This window comes from Accipiter gentilis, chromosome 17 (assembly GCF_929443795.1).
Source record: "Accipiter gentilis chromosome 17, bAccGen1.1, whole genome shotgun sequence".
NCBI lineage: Eukaryota > Metazoa > Chordata > Aves > Accipitriformes > Accipitridae > Astur > Astur gentilis.
In genome coordinates this window covers 1,486,876-1,504,134 of record NC_064896.1, presented here as the reverse complement: position 1 = coordinate 1,504,134, position 17,259 = coordinate 1,486,876, and the positions used below count along the sequence as shown (strand labels likewise).

General features: G+C 39.5%; 1 protein-coding gene across 4 annotated transcripts in view; it reads left to right on the top strand.

The window, feature by feature from the left end:
• AGO3 (argonaute RISC catalytic component 3) overlaps positions 1-17,259 on the top strand; it is a 42,852-nt gene that overhangs the window by 2,605 nt on the left and 22,988 nt on the right. For 3 of the 4 annotated variants that reach the window (XM_049819900.1, XM_049819901.1, XM_049819902.1), the window contains 5 exons: positions 6,682-6,853; positions 10,688-10,808; positions 11,346-11,554; positions 12,770-12,906; positions 16,667-16,801. In XM_049819900.1, coding sequence (XP_049675857.1) covers positions 6,682-6,853; positions 10,688-10,808; positions 11,346-11,554; positions 12,770-12,906; positions 16,667-16,801 — 774 coding nt within the window. Of the gene's footprint in view, positions 1-6,681; positions 6,854-10,687; positions 10,809-11,345; positions 11,555-11,581; positions 11,634-12,769; positions 12,907-16,666; positions 16,802-17,259 lie in introns of those variants that run through there. The other variant, XM_049819903.1, reaches the window with a different exon arrangement.

The following is a 17,259-nucleotide window of genomic DNA, read 5'->3' as shown; positions in this document are numbered from 1 at the left end:
TTCCTCTGGAGTTGCAGTGGAAGCTGTTTGACTCACAATACAAACTTCACAAATTGTTTCGTCCTCGTAGCTTTACTTCCTTAGTGGTAAAGGTGTCGGGATACTTCTTGAGCTAATTTCCAGTAGAAATTGAAAGAAATGACAGAAATATACATGGCTTATATGCCTTTCGACACATCTGGTATGTGTTTAAAGGAGATTGATCCAACCACTATCTTCCACTGTATCTAGCTACAGCAGAGAGCTGAGAGTCAGCCTGCAACTTATGTTTTGCAGTCTTACTGGATAATGTGAAAATTCAGCTGATAGTCCTAAGATTTGTATTGAATTTGGGGTGAGAAGTAGCAGCAAGCAGGGTGGCTTGCTAAGTGATGGGAGATAGCTTGATAACTGAAGTAATTTTTCTCTCTCATTAGACTAGACTGTATAACCAAACTGTCATGCAAAGCATTTACCTCTTAATTGAAGAAAAATTTATAGCTGGATGCAAGTCAGTTTTGTTCTTAATGTCCTTCAGTCATAGAAGGCTCATTTCTTTGTGCTCTAATGCATTTTTCTGAAAACGATGGAATTTGTCATGAATTTATTGCTTCTTTTCATTTTGTTCACATGCAAAACTTGTTAGCATGTAAAGTAAATTTTAGTATTCTGTTTAAAGAACTTTTAGTCACTGTTAAAATTGTGTTTTATTCTGTAAGGGGCTTTCTGGTAGTGTGGTTCTAAATTCAGTAACATGACCATGTGTCTCAGATCTTGGTGTTCTGCTCTTAGATACTTTCCAGGCAGTAAACTGGAAAAAGGGGAACTGCTTGCATCTTAAATTCGAAACATAAATGGCAGGTAGATGTTTCGCTCTCCATAGCAGCGGTTCAAAGTTAGTGAGTGTGGGGAAGGAATTATGTAGTTTTCAAAACAGTAAATAGAAAACCGGGAAAATAAAAATGAGTGCATTAAGAATTGCACATTTTCTTATGAAGTGAGGGGTTTAGTGTAACTGCAAGTACATGTTGGTAGAGGTTTCTTTTGGTGGCAAAATGTGGTGTATCTACACACAACAATAAAGACTGTGTCAGTTTACTTTCCTGATTTCGGTTTGTGGAAATAGCTTAAAGGGAAAAGTATTGCTGTGTTTGCATGGCTTGTCATGTTCTCTTCTCCTAGAGTAGTTAGGTATTAACTTTACAATGTGGATATAAGCTGCTTTTTTGAGCTTAAAGTTCTTTATGATAAGATATTTTTTTTTAATGGTTCGGAAGCATTTATTGTAAATGCTTCCAAAACACTTTGCGGTTTTTCCTGTAACGTCTTTAGGATAGAACAAGTTAGCGCACTAGTATTTACTTGTGCAGTTGGCTATCACTGAGTATGGCATCCAAATGTTGGCTTTTGATGAGTTTTAACATGACTTATTATCTGAAACCTTAAAAAAAAAAAAGCCTAAATTGCGAGTAGGAATGTTTAGAAAACGTGGATTGCATTACTCATAAATAATGTAATGCCACCCAGCGAGGCTGCAGCTACAGAAATAAGGCAATTCATGATTTCTGGCATAAGTAAGGAGCTCGATTATTGAAACCAACATTTAAATATAATCTTCCCTATCTATTTTTTTTTTTAATCTACAATTAACTTATTTTCTGGTAGTGATAGGATCTTCTTTAAGCTCCACAGGCTGGGCCTCTGCATCCAAGCAGAGGCCAGGGGCCCTCTGAAAGGGAATCTTTTTTTTTTCTTTTTTTTTTTTTTCCCCCCTCCCTTCCATCCTCTCCCCCCCTTCATGGAGAGCTTTTTCCTGTGTGCAGACTCCAGCCTGAGGATAGGATCTGTTAGACAAATCTGCCTTGCGTTACTGAACTAGAGTTTTATAATAATATTTTACCTCCTAAGTCCTCTTATCATGTGTTTAAGGCTGTTCAGTCACCCATTCAATTAGAGATTTAGAACTGTTTTATAAACAAAAGTAAATCTATTAAGTCATCATCTGTTAATATTTTTTGGTTTTATAACACTGAAGCCACAGTAGGAAAGAGGATAATTTTTTGCTGGAAGCTTGGTACTGATGTGCCTTTCTGTAAAGAAAGGATCATGTAAGGAGATCTGTTATTTTCTATTAGCGTCTTCCTAGAAATCAGAATTTTGCTTCATGCTGTAAAACTCTTGTATGCCAAAAGCTTCAGTTTTCTGTAAAATGGTTCGTTGAAAGTATTCGCAGGTTTCTGTGTTTCTGCTCTGTCTGTTCAGGCTTTATTCTGATTAGGGCTTCGTTTGGTTGCTAGGTAGATTCAAGCCTGTGCTTTGGATGCACGCCAGATGTGTTCTATATTGCTGGCTGTATTGCCATAGAAATCGCAGTCAATTTTTGTTGTGTTTAATCTTTATTATAACATCCATAATCCCACAGAAGAAAAGGTTCTGATTCAGAGCTCATTTAAACCATTTGAGGGACTTCCATATTTGTCTGGAATATGATCTGACTTTAACAGGAATTTTCAAACTGTGGATCTGAATACTGACAACTGCAAACTTCCACTGTTTTCAAGTTCTGTTGGAGTAAATGGTTCTGTTGGCAGAGGTGCCACATAATCGCACTTGAAATTAATTTCATTGTCCCCGTATTTTAATGTTACTCCAAACTTTAAGACTTTGAAAAAGTAGTATTGGCATGAGCTTTTCACAAATATTTGTTTGTTTCTTTGTTTTGAAATATTAAGTTTCCTCATTAAGCCCTCTAAAAGTGACAGTTCCTTTTTTTTCCGTCTTTTTGGGGGTTTTGTTGAAATATTAGCTTGAATATGAGCAAAGCTATTCAAAGTATCTTCCATCCCATCAGCGAACTACATGGTTATGGGACGTAGGTTATTTGGCATCTTACCCAGCCTAGTGCATCAGGCAGAGATAACCTGTGCACTTTGGGCTGGAACAGCAATGTCCCATATACGCCTGTGGGAAATACCAGTGTAAATCCCCTGTTAAATGCAACGGGGATTCAAGATACCTACTTCTAAATGTGGCAGTGGTGGTAGGGAGCAAGCCATGGTCTTTGTGTGCTGTTGTATACAGCACACACGCTGTTGGTAAATGGAGTAGATGGAACTTTCCTGGTTTAGTATTTGTCTGTTTTGCGGATGTATTGTAAGGGCTTTTGCTCCTACTTGTTTATTGAACGTTCACTTGTGAGAAAAGTCTTCCAACATTGCTGAAGGGTGTTTGTGAATAATGACTTCAGCAAATGCTATGAACGGTAATTTATAAATTGATATACCTTTAGGTCCCAAAGAGATTCTTTTTTTTTCTGCCTTGTGTTATTACCGATTTAAATGCTTAGTTAAATATTTTCTCTGCAGGTTTTTCCTGTATGGCTTCTAATGGGTAACTGTTCATGCAGAAGGTTCAAGTTATTTAGTGGTGGATCTTGTATCTTCTTGAAACGTACTCCCTTGCTGTATAAAAGCCTTCCAAGAATCCGTCTGGAGCGTCAGTTTTAGTTCCTATCTGTGTATTCATTGTTCTGTGTTATAAATCAGTTGACTGTCAATGTTGGGGACCTTCCTTATCCGGTTTTATGAACCGAGTACTATTCTGGCATGCTAACCAGACTTGGTTTATGTGCGTGTGTACGTACCTGATGCTCTAATGGCAGAGTCATAATAGTTTCTTAAACACAAAGAAGTTTCTCCTCTAAAACTTGTGGGCAGCTGAACAGTGCAGAGCTGCTTTTCCGGAGGCACCGGGAGACTGTGCGTTCCTCCATCTGCTGCGGAGCTGGGCTGTGCTGCAGTAACGCTTTTGCAAAGATTTTTGGAACTTTAACGACTTTGTTTTTGCAATGGTTAAATAACATGAAGGCATCGGTCTGCCAATCATAGTAATTCTGTGCTATTTAGAATAATACTACTTCTGGTATTTTTGCTTCGTGTGTTTATTTCCATTAGCTTGACACAGGACTTAGGCATGAGGTTGAGTGAGTCATTGATACGATACGGGAGCAGTAGCTGTCCTCAGAGAGCGTCGTTTGTTATTTATGTTTTATTGGGTTTTGAGTCACAGGTTTGAAGCCAGTGACGCAGACTTTCACAACATGCGATCTGGCAATTTAGTGTATTTTGAAAGGAGGATATTCTGAGTGGGTGCTAGTGTATTTGGACAGTGATAGCAGAATTGAATTACAGCATATTCATGCTTTTAAGTTAACCTGTCCAAGGGAGCATGTGTATCACACCAAATGATAGCAATATCAGCTGAATTTAAAAAAAATAATAAATTGTTCCTGAATAGTGTGTAGACCTGCACTTCTTATTCGTTTATTGGTCACTTAGTTCATGTTTGCCAAAATCTGGGTTCTAACTTCCTCCAGGGTGAGCTGTTTCCTGAGGAGCCACGTGTGGTACAGCTGAACAAGTCAGGCTAAAGAAAGCCTTTGTCTAACAACTGGTATTTTCTTGTTTTGTTCACCACTGTTTTTCAAGGAGCAGAGTTTGGAAGCCTGCTTGCATAGTTGGCTTTGGGTAGAGCGTTTCTTTCATGACCCAGGATTTTGAAGTGCACCCTGTCTCATATTAGTAACTGAATATTGTTTCTCTGTTTCAGGTTTTTGCCCCTGTGCAGTTGATCACTAGGATTCTGTTAAGCTGTGCAAAGGAGTAAACAACAGGATAGCATTCCTGTAAAGGGGTTTATTTATCTCTTCTCCAGCACTCTCCAGTAGTTGAGTGCTCAGTTAAAAAGTTCAATTCAGTGCAACTTCCAGAGGAGATGGTGACAAAGATTTCAGCCATACTGTATTTCCCTGTTCCATGCGCTTCTTCACCTAACCTTCATGAAGATTGTCTTCATGCTGGCTGTTGTTCCTGTGCTTGCAGATTTTAGCAACTGTTTTCACATTTTACGTGATTTTAACAAATGGGGTGGGGGGAGACAGGGTAGACCAGACTATAGCAACCTTTATAACGTTACCTTTATTTCAGCAGTTTTGTTGGCATTTCCTACAGATATGAACTAAATATAAAGCATGGCACGTATGTCTTCATAATGTTAAAATAAGCTATTGAGTCATATATGCCACTCAAATGTTTAGTAGTAACTTTTTGCATATGCTTATGTTCTGAAAATATATCTGGAGTAAATTGTAGAGCTGCTTTTACTTGTGTGACAGTATTAAAATGAAGAAAAATCTTAAGAGAACAGATGCTTGGAACAAGTTTTGCATAAGCATAGTCTGTGAGGGTGTTTTAAATGATGCTTCTTGTTTTATGTTTTTGTTTTATCTTATGGCTCGAAGCCAAGCCCACTCAGAATTTTTTGGTAGGTTTCTGGGTAGAGTCAGACAAATATTACGGTAGAACTTAAGCTTTGATGTTCACCTATTCTCAGTACAAGGTTTCCTTCAAGATAATGAGATTTTTTTTTTTCCGGGAATGGTGGAGATTAATCAAAAGGCAAATAAGACTTTTTTACCACCACTTGACATTTTAACTCTTCTATGAAAATGAGTGGGCTGGAATTGCTATCTGCGTCACTGAGTAGGAGTAGAGGGGAGAACTTTAACTTAATCGAATGCTCTGTAAATCATGACATTTGTACGATGAGTAATTTTTTAAAACTCAGGCTACAAAGCATTTTGGTTTTGTTGTTTCTTGACTGGAAAGAGATTTTTTTAAAGTGGAAATACCAGTAGAAATTCTTGAAAGTGGACTGTGTTTACTGCTGTGTTTGGTTTTGTAAGGCATGAGTAACCCAGATCTTGAGCTGAGGATTCTCATCTAAATTATGCAAAGTAAGTTAAATCAATAACCAGATGAGAATGTAACATATCTTACTAGACAGGCGTTTTTAGCTGACTTTCAAAATACCCATCTCTTACTGTAGATTTTGATGGTTTCTCTGAGCAGCTGCGGGTATTCTTCTCTGATGTATAAGTAATCAAGAGTTTTACAATCCTGTGTCTTAATCTTAGTCTTTCCTCTTCTGGCCAATTGGCTTTATCGGTACAGTTAGACAGGAGGTAATGGTTTTACTATTCATCCATTTTCAGCCACCAAAGTTCAAGAATAATCTGTCTTCCAAGACTAAGCTAATAATGGCAATGAAATTAAGAGCTTATCACAAACAACATATATCAGTCCAGAACTGCTCCCATATTTTTGTATTCTGTGGCAACTTTGTTATTACTAGGGTGTTCAGAAAAGACTTGTAAAACTTTTTTGTGTTTTAATGGCGGTCAAGCGTTCTGCAATAGTGAAGTGTTATGAAGAAAAGCACACTTTTTTGTTTGTTTCGGAAATCTGATTTTACTCATGCTAATCACAGAAGCTGAAACTCATCAGTAAAACAGTCTAGCTGTGGGTGGAGGCTCATGAAGGCAAAATGAGCAAGTGTTCATTTGGAACTTAATAGGTTAGCACGCTGTTTGATGTGTACTGTTTGATACAGCTAATTTTCCCTTCTTCCAGTGTGCTGGCTCTGGTGCCTGCCTGGTCACCCTTGAGTTGGTTTGGGGAATTGCCTAAGACTGAAAAAGGGGAGTATGTTAGTAAGTCTCAATGAGAGACAAGTGTGTGTACCTGCAAATGCAAGGAGCCTTACGTATTTTTAAATTGTTGAAATGTAAACAAGAAGTACCTCTGCAACACAGCTTGTCTGTTGTGCTTATCTTCTAATCTGTGGTATTTTTTTCTTTTGCAGGACCCGTCGGGGCACAGCCCCTACTCATGGTGCCCAGACGTCCTGGCTATGGCACCATGGGCAAACCCATTAAACTGCTGGCCAACTGCTTCCAAGTTGAAATCCCAAAGATTGATGTCTACCTCTATGAGGTGGATATCAAACCAGATAAGTGTCCTCGGAGGGTGAACAGGTAAGAAGGTGAAATTTGTTTGTAAGTTATACCGATACTGAAATTTTTAAGCAACAGAGAGACCTACTGAAGTGAATATAGTCTCTATGTAGCTTAAAATCTGAGCATTATGCTATGGAGTCCTGTGTGCCAGTTGTCACAAACAACTGCGAGACAGGTACAGAGGCTTTTCCAGGTTCTCTTTGGTTTGGTTGTGGCCAGATGCTATGAAGTGGGCCAGCCATTAGTGGTTACAGTAATTTGTGAGCTGTTTGGCAGCAACCCCCATTCTTCAGGGTAGCATAAATATGGTAGAGCTGTAAGCAATTACCTGTTTTGGTTGCAATACTGGCAGTAGGTACAGGAGGAGACAGCCTTCAGCTGAAAAGCTTCCATTAGGAGCAGTGGTACAAAAGCACTGCAAACAAACTAGTTTTCCCCTTGTTAATTGGTATTTCATGCAATCAGCTTAGTATATTTGAAATGGTCAGGCTTGGTTTGAGCTTTACCTGTGTCCTTTTTCTGTTGTTACAGCATTTTGTATAGCACATTGTATCTCATCTTATTTTCATGTCTTCTCTGTGTTAGGGTCAGTTAAATCCCTTACTAGGCTACTTTATTTCTAGATTGCTGGTTAAATGGAGAGAATATTTTCATATTCTGTGTCCCTGTTTATTTAGTGATCCAACAAACTGTACTTATTGAGTGCAGGATTCTTCAGCCTTAACAGATTGCTAGTACAGCTCTTTATATATGGTCTTTGTGTATTTCGTCCTAAACCTCATAAATTTGGGAGCCAGAGAAGCCTCCTCAGCAAGAGTAGTCAATTGAAAACCTGACATTAGAACTAGAATAATTTTTGCTTTTTAAAGATTACAACATTTACTATTTCCTGTATTTCTTCTCTGCATTTAATAATTTTTTTAGGAGGAGTTACTTGTTAGTTTCTTGTGAAATGTGTTTCATCAGTTAAAGTTCAGGGTAGCTGAAAAGCAGGTTTTTTCCTCTTTCATCTGCAACTCTGTTTTTTTACATTTTAACAATAGCATATTGCTAGGGCCTGATTCTGGCTGGTGATTTTTTTTTTTTTTTCCCCCCCCTGCTAGTTGCATGCTGCAGTTATGAAGGCTATATAAATACCTATGTTAAGTATTAATTAAAAGGAAACTAATAAATCCCTAAAATTGGGATATAGTAGTTGTGTGAATTAACTCTTAATATAATCTTACTGTTATGAAAGGTTAATTTACCACCGTATTGTTAAATGAAGAATGTTTGTGAAGCTATGCTCATAGGGGTACAAGGAAAATATAAACTGCTCTAAACTGACTTACTGTTCTGTATGTCTGGTTCTTTTCGAGTGTGATCTTGTAATGAAGATAAATGTCACTTCACTTAAAATCTGTTGACCACAAACACTTTTTTGTCTGTTGTATGGTCATGCTTGATTAAAATAGATTAAGGGAGACAAAGCTGTAAGAGCTCCGGTTGCTCCAGCAATTGCAGTTTGTGATTCTGTGTAGTTAGTTGTTTCCATAACAGTGGGAGAAACTACAGATGTTTGAAAATAGTGCATTTGAAGTAAGTTGTTTTAAAATAGCAACTCAATTATATTTAAAATTTAAAAGGAAAAAAAAATCCCTTTCGTGGTCCTGTTTGTAGGGTAATTTGAAGCTTGCTTCCAAAACCAAAATTGATCTTTGTCACAGCTTGTTTTAGTTGGTTATGCTTTAGACAAATGCTGTGTCTTCTGAAGTTTTCAGTTCATGTGGAGAGAGGCAACAGCATTAGGTTTGAGTTTGTAAAGTAACTGTGTGAAATGATCAATATTTTTGCTTACCTAAATAATAATGATTTCCTGAAGAGCATGTTTGTGGCTGATACAACTTTTCATAACTCCTGCGAGTCTCAGATTGAGTATCTAACTGTTGCTTTTGACTTTTGTTAGGTTGTGTGAGGGTTGGTTGTTTCCCAGAAGTGCTTTTTAGAGACTGGAGTTAATTTTAAGTGCTTTAAGAGCTCTCTCATGCATAAATTTAGTTGTTGTAGTATAGGTGTAGATCAGATGCACTTTGTCCCAAAGCTCATCAACTTTCTATTCTACCAGTAAAGACACTGTCTTCCTTTTCCCTATGTGTGTTACCAACTGGTAGAAGCAGTTGTCTGGTTTTTGTCAAGGTAAACTAAGAAGACTAATTGAACACAGGCAGCAGACCTAATGAGTTGCTTTAATAGTCAAATATTTTCAAGTGAAAGACTAAATTTGTTTTCAAATTTGACAGCAAATAGAGTATGTAAATTGTGGATCCTAATATAAGCTGTAGTTTGAAAGCTGAGGGTAAATCTTGCATGCGTATTGGTTTTTTCAAAGTAGGGAACCATGAAATTGGTTATTTAAAAATACTACTACTTTACCAACTTTCACATGTGTAAAAATGTGGCAGGTGTTAGTTAAAAACTGCAAGAGCTTGTATAAATGAGCCAAATAAAAGAATATAGTATCTGCTGAATAAATGACTTCGGATAGTGTGCTGTGGATTACGCAGAGAAGAATGGCTTTCATTAGTCCAAATTGAAATCAGTATACTGAAATACCTGCTTTGAAGAATTTTCCTTAGAAATATATTTTTCCCTTTCTTTTGCATGCTGTGACAGTTATTTCTAAGAAGTCAGTGGATTTACATAGACTCAGCTATTCTGAAATAGTTTGTGACTAGCATCCTGTCTGCATGCTTGTATTTGGAATAAATAGAGGTTTTAGTTCTTGAATAGTTTCTGGCTCTTTTAAATTCACCTGCACCTTTATTAGCTTTTAGCTGTAGGGAGGATTTAAAATCTAGAGTGTCTTCTGTTTCCTTTTTACTTTCCTTTATAGCGATGTTCTTTACCACTGCTTCCGCTGTGTTGTAAACTGGAAAGCAGAAGGTAAATAACGCTTTGCTTTGAAGCGTGCCGTATGTGCGAGATGAATAGCAGAGCTACAGCTGAGAACTCTGGTATGGGAGGTTTGTTTTACAGAGCCTCTTGCTCTCTCCCTGCTGCTCCTACTCTTCATGGCTAGCTTTTATCCCTCTGTTTTTGTCACAGGTTATGTGACAACAAGCTGGCACTTACCGAAATAATTTCTTGTGCACGCGTAGCCCTGTGCGTAGTGTTGGAAGGGAGCGGTGTACCAGTGCAGACTGGGGTTCTCGGTAAGGTCGGCTCGTGCAGGAGCATGACTGAGTGCTGAGTAGATATTCTGAAATTGCTCAAGTGTATTGACGTGCTTTTAGCCAGTGAAAGAATTTGGATTCTGAGTGTTTAGTAACATAAAGAACTGTGAAATGGAGAGTTTCTCTTCCCTTGCCCCAATCCCAGCTGAGAGGTGAAAGTACTGCTACTAATTTTGCTTGAAGAGGAAGTCAGTATTTATCGTCTTCCGAAGTACTTTAGGCTAACGTTTCCTGGTCAGACAACAGTATACTAGTAAGCTTCTGGTTTGCAAGAATGCTACTTTGCATATGCTTAAGAAAAGCGTTTAATTTCTGTAGAATAAGGGAGTTAACGTTGTGTTGAGTAAGATAGAGTTGTGCTGTAACAAAGGTTATACGAAGGCCCCAGCTGTTTCTAGCACTTTCTGAAATTATTTCCAGTATTTGAGCATTTGTGTTGATTATGGTTTCATTCTTTAGTGTTTATCTGTTATTTTAGAAGTATGTGAAGCATCTTTTTGCAATAGCAGTGGGTGTTCTATAATTCACTTGAGTAATATGTTTGTTGAAACTACTTCAGCAAAACACAGGCGGTGTGGGAGCCAGTTCCAGTCTGATATTTCTTTGAAAACTACTTCACTGTAAATATGAACTTTTCTAGGGAGGTGGTGGACTCAATGGTGCAGCATTTTAAAGTGACAATATTTGGGGACCGTAGACCAGTTTATGATGGGAAAAGAAGCCTCTATACAGCCAATCCGCTTCCTGTGGCCACTACTGGGGTAAGATAACTAGAAAAAAATGGTACTTGTAGCAGCTTCATAGGAAAGAAAAAGAAACAAGCCCAACTTCTAATTTTGCTCAGTTCAGAAAAACTGAAAGTATCTTAAAGTATCTGTATTGAAATAGAGTCCTTCTAATGTATTTTCTGCAAATTCCGATGTATGTAAATGTGCATGTACTAGTTGCATTCAGAACCTCCCCTACAATTTAGTATCCTCTTTCTACAGCAAAATCTATTAAATGCTCAGTTTTACAGACTGTAATACGTTATCTTACAATGAAGTACTGTTAAAAAATAATCAAACCACAGTTTCTCTGGAATGAAGAGTTTTCTGATTCAAGATGACAAAGTTACATGATCCTCTTCTGCTTGGTGAGGACCCAGTTCTCTTTATTTTGTGCATTTGATAATGTACTTTTATCAAATGTGCTGCGTCCTAAATATCTGAGTTTGAGTCTCTGGTCCAGTTATGGGAAGGTGCGGAAACTCTGGACTACCAGACTGGAGATTAAACAGCTGCTTTCCCCCCACGCAGGTGGATTTGGATGTGACATTACCGGGAGAAGGTGGAAAAGATCGTCCCTTCAAAGTGTCAATAAAGTTTGTTTCTCGGGTGAGCTGGCACTTGCTGCATGAAGTTTTGACAGGAAGAACCTTGCCTGAGCCTCTGGAACTAGACAAACCTATCAGCACTAACCCTGTTCATGCTGTCGATGTGGTGCTACGACACCTACCCTCCATGAAGTAGGTTCACTGTCTTCCTGCAGTCTGTCTTTACCTGAAGTATCCCCACTGGGAGACCTTCATCCCTGTTTCTTCACAGGTGAAAAGAAAAAATGATCATTCCCCTTATGCAGCACAGCTGGTTAGCTGAACTGGGGAGATTGAAGCCAATTATGTAGAAGTGTGTATTTCTGTAGACATTTAAATTCCAGAGCAGGTGATGTATTTGTTTGAAAAGATCATGAAACAGGAGACACTCATAATAGGCATTAATTGAAATAACTGAGAGATTACAGTATGCTGTAGCACTGCTTTCATGTTTTCTGCTCAAGTTGAGCCAAGTATCATGCACCTGATGGCTGTGACTGTCTAAAAAGCACGAGTCTTTTTAATTCATTGATGTACCCATCAATGGTGTATGCTTCTCATGTTTTAAATACACAGTTGAGACTAGATACCTGTCCTAACAAAGTCTGTTATTCATTATCTCAGAACCCTGAAACATTAGAGAAGGCCAAATTAATTTTGCTTTATTTGGTCAATGAAAGTTACTTTTAAAGTTTGATTGCTGGCTTTAGATGGTAGGATGGCTTTGCACAGGTGTTTTTCATTGGGCGTAGCTGACTCTTAAAATGCGGTTTTATGGAAGCCAGTGTTCCTCATCTACCCCAGATCCTAAGGAAACATGGAAGATGTTAACCACTGTACTAATGCCTGTCCATTACAAATGTGAGGGAGTGTGGAGGTTCATGAGCAGCTGTTTTCTGCCCAAGAGAGAAACGTTAGTTTCTCTAGTACTTCATTTCCACCATAGTTATTACTTCTGTGAGTGTACATTGTATTCAAATATTCCCTAGTAAAACATGCAAAATGGTATTTGAGGTTCAGTCCAGTGTATACAATGCTGTTGTACAGAATCTGCTGTGATGGAGATTAGACTTTCTTGAAGTGGAAGATCAGAAAGGGTAAGTTAACTTAGTTCTCGATTTGTTGTAAAAACTGAAAGTGGTTTTGTGTTGATAAAACTAGTAAATGTGTTGTCTAAATTGAAAAACACTTGCAATGGGAACAGAAGAGTGTGTTATTTAAACTTGATTCTAGGCACAGATTCCTGGTGCACAAAATTCCAAAAATAACGCTGTGTGTTGTAATCTTTAATATAGAATTTTAATTTGGAAAGCAGTACTTTATATTTGGAATGCAATAGCATAAACGTGTGGTCGTCTTTTTCACTAGGTATACCCCTGTGGGCCGCTCCTTTTTCTCAGCTCCGGAAGGCTATGATCACCCCTTGGGTGGGGGTAGGGAGGTCTGGTTTGGATTCCATCAGTCTGTTCGGCCTGCCATGTGGAAGATGATGCTCAATATTGATGGTAAGTTGGGATTCAGGTTAAGAATAAAGATAATAATGAACATGCCTCTAAGAATAAAAATGACCTTGCCTTTTGGTCATTTTGGCTGAGTTTGTGGTGCCATATTTCTGTGTGGTAATAACGTTTGGTGCCATCTGTGCAGGGGGATTTAGTAACCAGAAGCCATCTTCTACACTGATTTCTTAATTCATATTGTAGATAATAAAGAGTTAAAGAAGCGCTTGGGGTGTTTTGCTAGAATTTGTCAGAATAAGAAAACTTTCAAACTTTAATTGCGTTATACACTAGGGGTTTTCACCTGAGGAATACTTGTGTCTCATTGCCCAGTTTGAAGATTTAGTAGTTGTCTCTTGTAATATCCTTATGAAATGCAACATTAACTGTGAAGTCAACCTACTGCAGAAGTTGTAATGATAATAGTAGAGTGAGATTGTAATAATGAAGTGTATGTATGCATACGTTGGCTTCCTGTTCAGCCAGTTCAGACCAGACCTGTGTGGCAAAGGCTACCTAGAAATCCGAGTCTCTTTTTCTGGATTTGTCATTACGTCAGTGTTTGGGCAGAAATTTACCTGCCATATTAAAATAACCCTGCTATATAGGAAGGACAAGTCTAGCATAGCTTGTTTTTCTACTTAATTTCTGTATTGGTGCATCCACAGTGATACAGGCAAATTGCTTAAGATATGTTTCCATGCAGCTGTCCACAGTAGGTGTTATTCAATACTTGCAAGAAAACTCTGTAAAATATATCACAAGCACTTTTGTGAATAGGGCTAATTGAGATGGGCTTTCTTATGCAAAATCAGATCTGCTTTGCACCACTTTATAAAGTCCCAGATGAATGCATCTGAGATCAACTGGTGCATGTGTCAGACTCCCTGGTTCTGTAAGCACTCCGACTCTAGTTGTTAAACCCCTCTTGAAAAGCGTCAGTGTTTGAGATGCAGGTGCTGCATAAAGTTTTCTCTAATTTGCATTCTGTTCTCACTGTTTGAAATGCTGTATAAACCCAAGGTAAATAGTCTGTCTTTTTTGCACTAGGTTAAGCACTCTTAAGTCAAGTTGTGCTTAGTGTCTGTCTTGGAGCATAATAAAATGTTGCAGATGATACTGAGCTTTCATGCTGAAAATTTGCAAGTCCATGTGTTCTGGTTTACCTAAATTGTGGAGGATACTCATGTGACTTCAGATGGGTTTGTTCTTGTACCTTTCAAACAGTAGCCATGGTGTAGCTATTATTGTTTGAAAGATGAATGTAAAAGTCTTACCTGTCTGAGAAATAACCAGTACTAGTATCTATATGCTAGGTACTGAGATAATACTCTTGTCCTACCTGAATTGTAGTTAATTTATACCAATTCATGATGTACTGTGCTATTACTTTCTGTGAAGCAAATTTTTCTTATGGGCATTAGACAGCGTAGTAGTAACTCTTGCAGTAGAAACTTTTCAGTCCTTTCTGTGAATGAGAAACTTAAGAACTTTGTATGCTACAATTTACAGGGTAATCACTTCATGTTGTGGTTTGAGGCTGCGAAGATGATGGTCAAATCCCATCACTTCATTTTGTTCTAGTTGTTTAACTCTGGCGGGTTGACCCTGGCTGGATGCCAGGTGCCCACCAAAGCCGTTCTATCACTCCCCCTCCTCAGCTGGACAGGGGAGAGAAAATATAACAAAGGGCTCATGGGTCGAGATAAGGACAGGAGAGATCACTCGCCAATTACCTTCACAGGCAAAACAGACTTAACTTGGGGAAAATTAATTCAATTTATTGCCAATCAACCAGAGTAGGGTAATGAGAAATAAAACCAAATCTCAGAACACCTTCCCCCCACCCCTCCCTTCTTCCCTGGCACAACTTCAGTCACGGATTCTCTACCTTCCCCCCCCCGCAGCGGTGTAGGGGGATAGGGAATGGGGTTTACTGTCAGTTCATCACACGTTATTTCTGCCGCTTCATCCTCCTCAGGGGCAGGACTCATCACGCTCTTCCCCTGCTCCAGCGTGGTGTCCCTCCCACGGGAGACAGTCCTCCACAAACTTCCCCAACGTGGGTCCCTCCCATGGGCTGCAGTTCTTCGCAAACTCCTCCAGCACGGGTCCCTTCCCTGGGCTGCAGTCCTTCAGGCACAGACTGCTCCAGCGTGGGTCTCCCAGGGGCAAGTCCTGCCAGCAAACCTGCTCCAGTGTGGGCTCCTCTCTCCACAGGGCCACAGGTCCTGCCAGGAGCCTGCTCCACCATGGCGTTCCCACAGGGCCGTAGCCTCCTTTGGGCATCTGCCTGCTCCGGTGTGGGGTCCTCCCTGGGCTGCAGGTGGAGATCTGCTCCCCCGTGGACATCCCTGGGCTGCGGGGGGACAGCCTGCCTCACCAGGGTCTTCCCCACGGGCTGCAGGGGAATCTCTGCTCCAGTGCCGCCTGGAGCACCTCCTCCCCTTCCTTCCTCGCTGACCTTGGTGACTGCAGGATTGTTTCTCTCGCATGTTCTCACTCCTCTCTCTGGCTGCTGTTTCTGTCTGTCCCAGCAACTTTTTTTCCCTTCTTAAATTTGTTATCACAGAGGCGCTACCACTGTCACTGATTAGCTTGGCCTTGGCCAGCGGCGGGTCCGTCTTGGAGCCGGCTGGCATTGGCTCTGTCGAACATGGGAGAAGCTTCCAGCAGCTTCTCACAGAAGCCACCCCTATAGCCCCCCGCTACCAAAACCTTGCCAAACAAAGCCAGTACAAACTCGTACGAGGTTCTCTGCAAAATCTGTTTTTCTCTGTGTCGCTTGTGTTGCTGTGGGAAACAAACTGCACCCTGCCAGTCGCTGGGGGTGTAAGCTGTTTGTGTTCATTCAGTAATCGACATCCGGAGGTGTTGGCCAGAGTGTGTCGAGTAAAGTTGGCAGCCTGCTAAAGTGACACATGTCTGAAAAATGTTTCGTTGTATTAGCACTGATATGTGGTGGTTTTGGTACACGAGATCTGGAAAACTAATAAAATGCTTGTCAAGTATTTCTATTCTGTTGTTGCCATTTAAAGTTTTAAATGTATGGAGTAGTTTGTGTTTGAGCTATATTTAGCGCCACCTCACCTTTCTTACTAAAAGATACGCTTTCAGTTGCTTATAGCTTTGTCAGATTGTTTATGGTCTTCCTTCCATGGAATGAGTCAACTGTCCTGTTTAAAAACAGAATATTGTCACTTAATGTGATTGTGTCATGAGTATGCAGGGAGGGTAAGAGGTTTTGGTAGATCAAGGGTTGCATGCCCCACAACACTAACATAATTGGTGTATAGTCAAAATAGTGCTCATTTTTCTACCAAATATTGTTTCAGTACTTGAGATCGTATCATTGACAATATTATATTGCATATTGAATAATCTTAGCTTTTCATGTTAAAAGGTCTTCAGTAGAGAGATATTAATACTGTCTCTGCTTGCAGCTCCATACAGAGTCGAAAGAGAATGTCTCTCGGGGAAGTTACAGCTCTCTAGAAATAAATACTATCTGGGGAAAAACCCTTTCAAAACCCTGAAACGCAAAGTAGTTACAGGATGACTGTGCTGGAGACTGATGTGTCACTGTGGGCTCTATGCTGGCTTTTGTATACTTAGTTGTTGCAAGGCTTGCTAATCCTTTTTTAAAAATGTGGGCTGCACAACATCTGCTTGAGGGTTACCTGGAATTTTAAAAAGCATTCATTTGTATAGTGCTTCACAACATTCTGACTTGGGGTTTTCACACTTAATATTTTGCTCTTTTTAGTTTCTGCCACTGCCTTCTATAAAGCACAACCTGTAATTCAGTTTATGTGTGAAGTTCTTGACATTCATAATATCGATGAACAACCAAGACCTCTGACTGATTCTCATCGGGTAAAATTCACCAAAGAGATAAAGGGTGAGTAGAAGTGTATCTGTTCTGTCCCAGGTAATGCAGTCGAGTTAATTCTAAGGGACTTGTTTGAACTGGAAACCTCCTGTTTAGCATGTATCAGAAGGGCCCTGGGACTGCCAAGGGAATTGCAGTACGCCTTGTTTCTAGTTCTAGTCCTGAATGAAAAAATGCAGCTCTACAGAAATGAAAGATGAAAAATTAGTTATGTTCCCAGTGGCTTAAAGAGGGAAAGAGAAATTGTGTTCTTTATTGCGTGGATAGAGGTAAGTGACTGTTGCCTTGCTAGATGGCTAACCTTTTATAAGCAAGGGGTCACTGAGGCCATAGTGGTATTGTGCTGTAAGTCTCCCGCTGTTTAAATGCTGAGGCAAAGTGAAAATTGATTTCAAAGCTAATATCATTGATTCTTTGAAGGTATGCTGTTGCAGTGACTTCTAATAACTGATTGCCTTGTGGAAAAA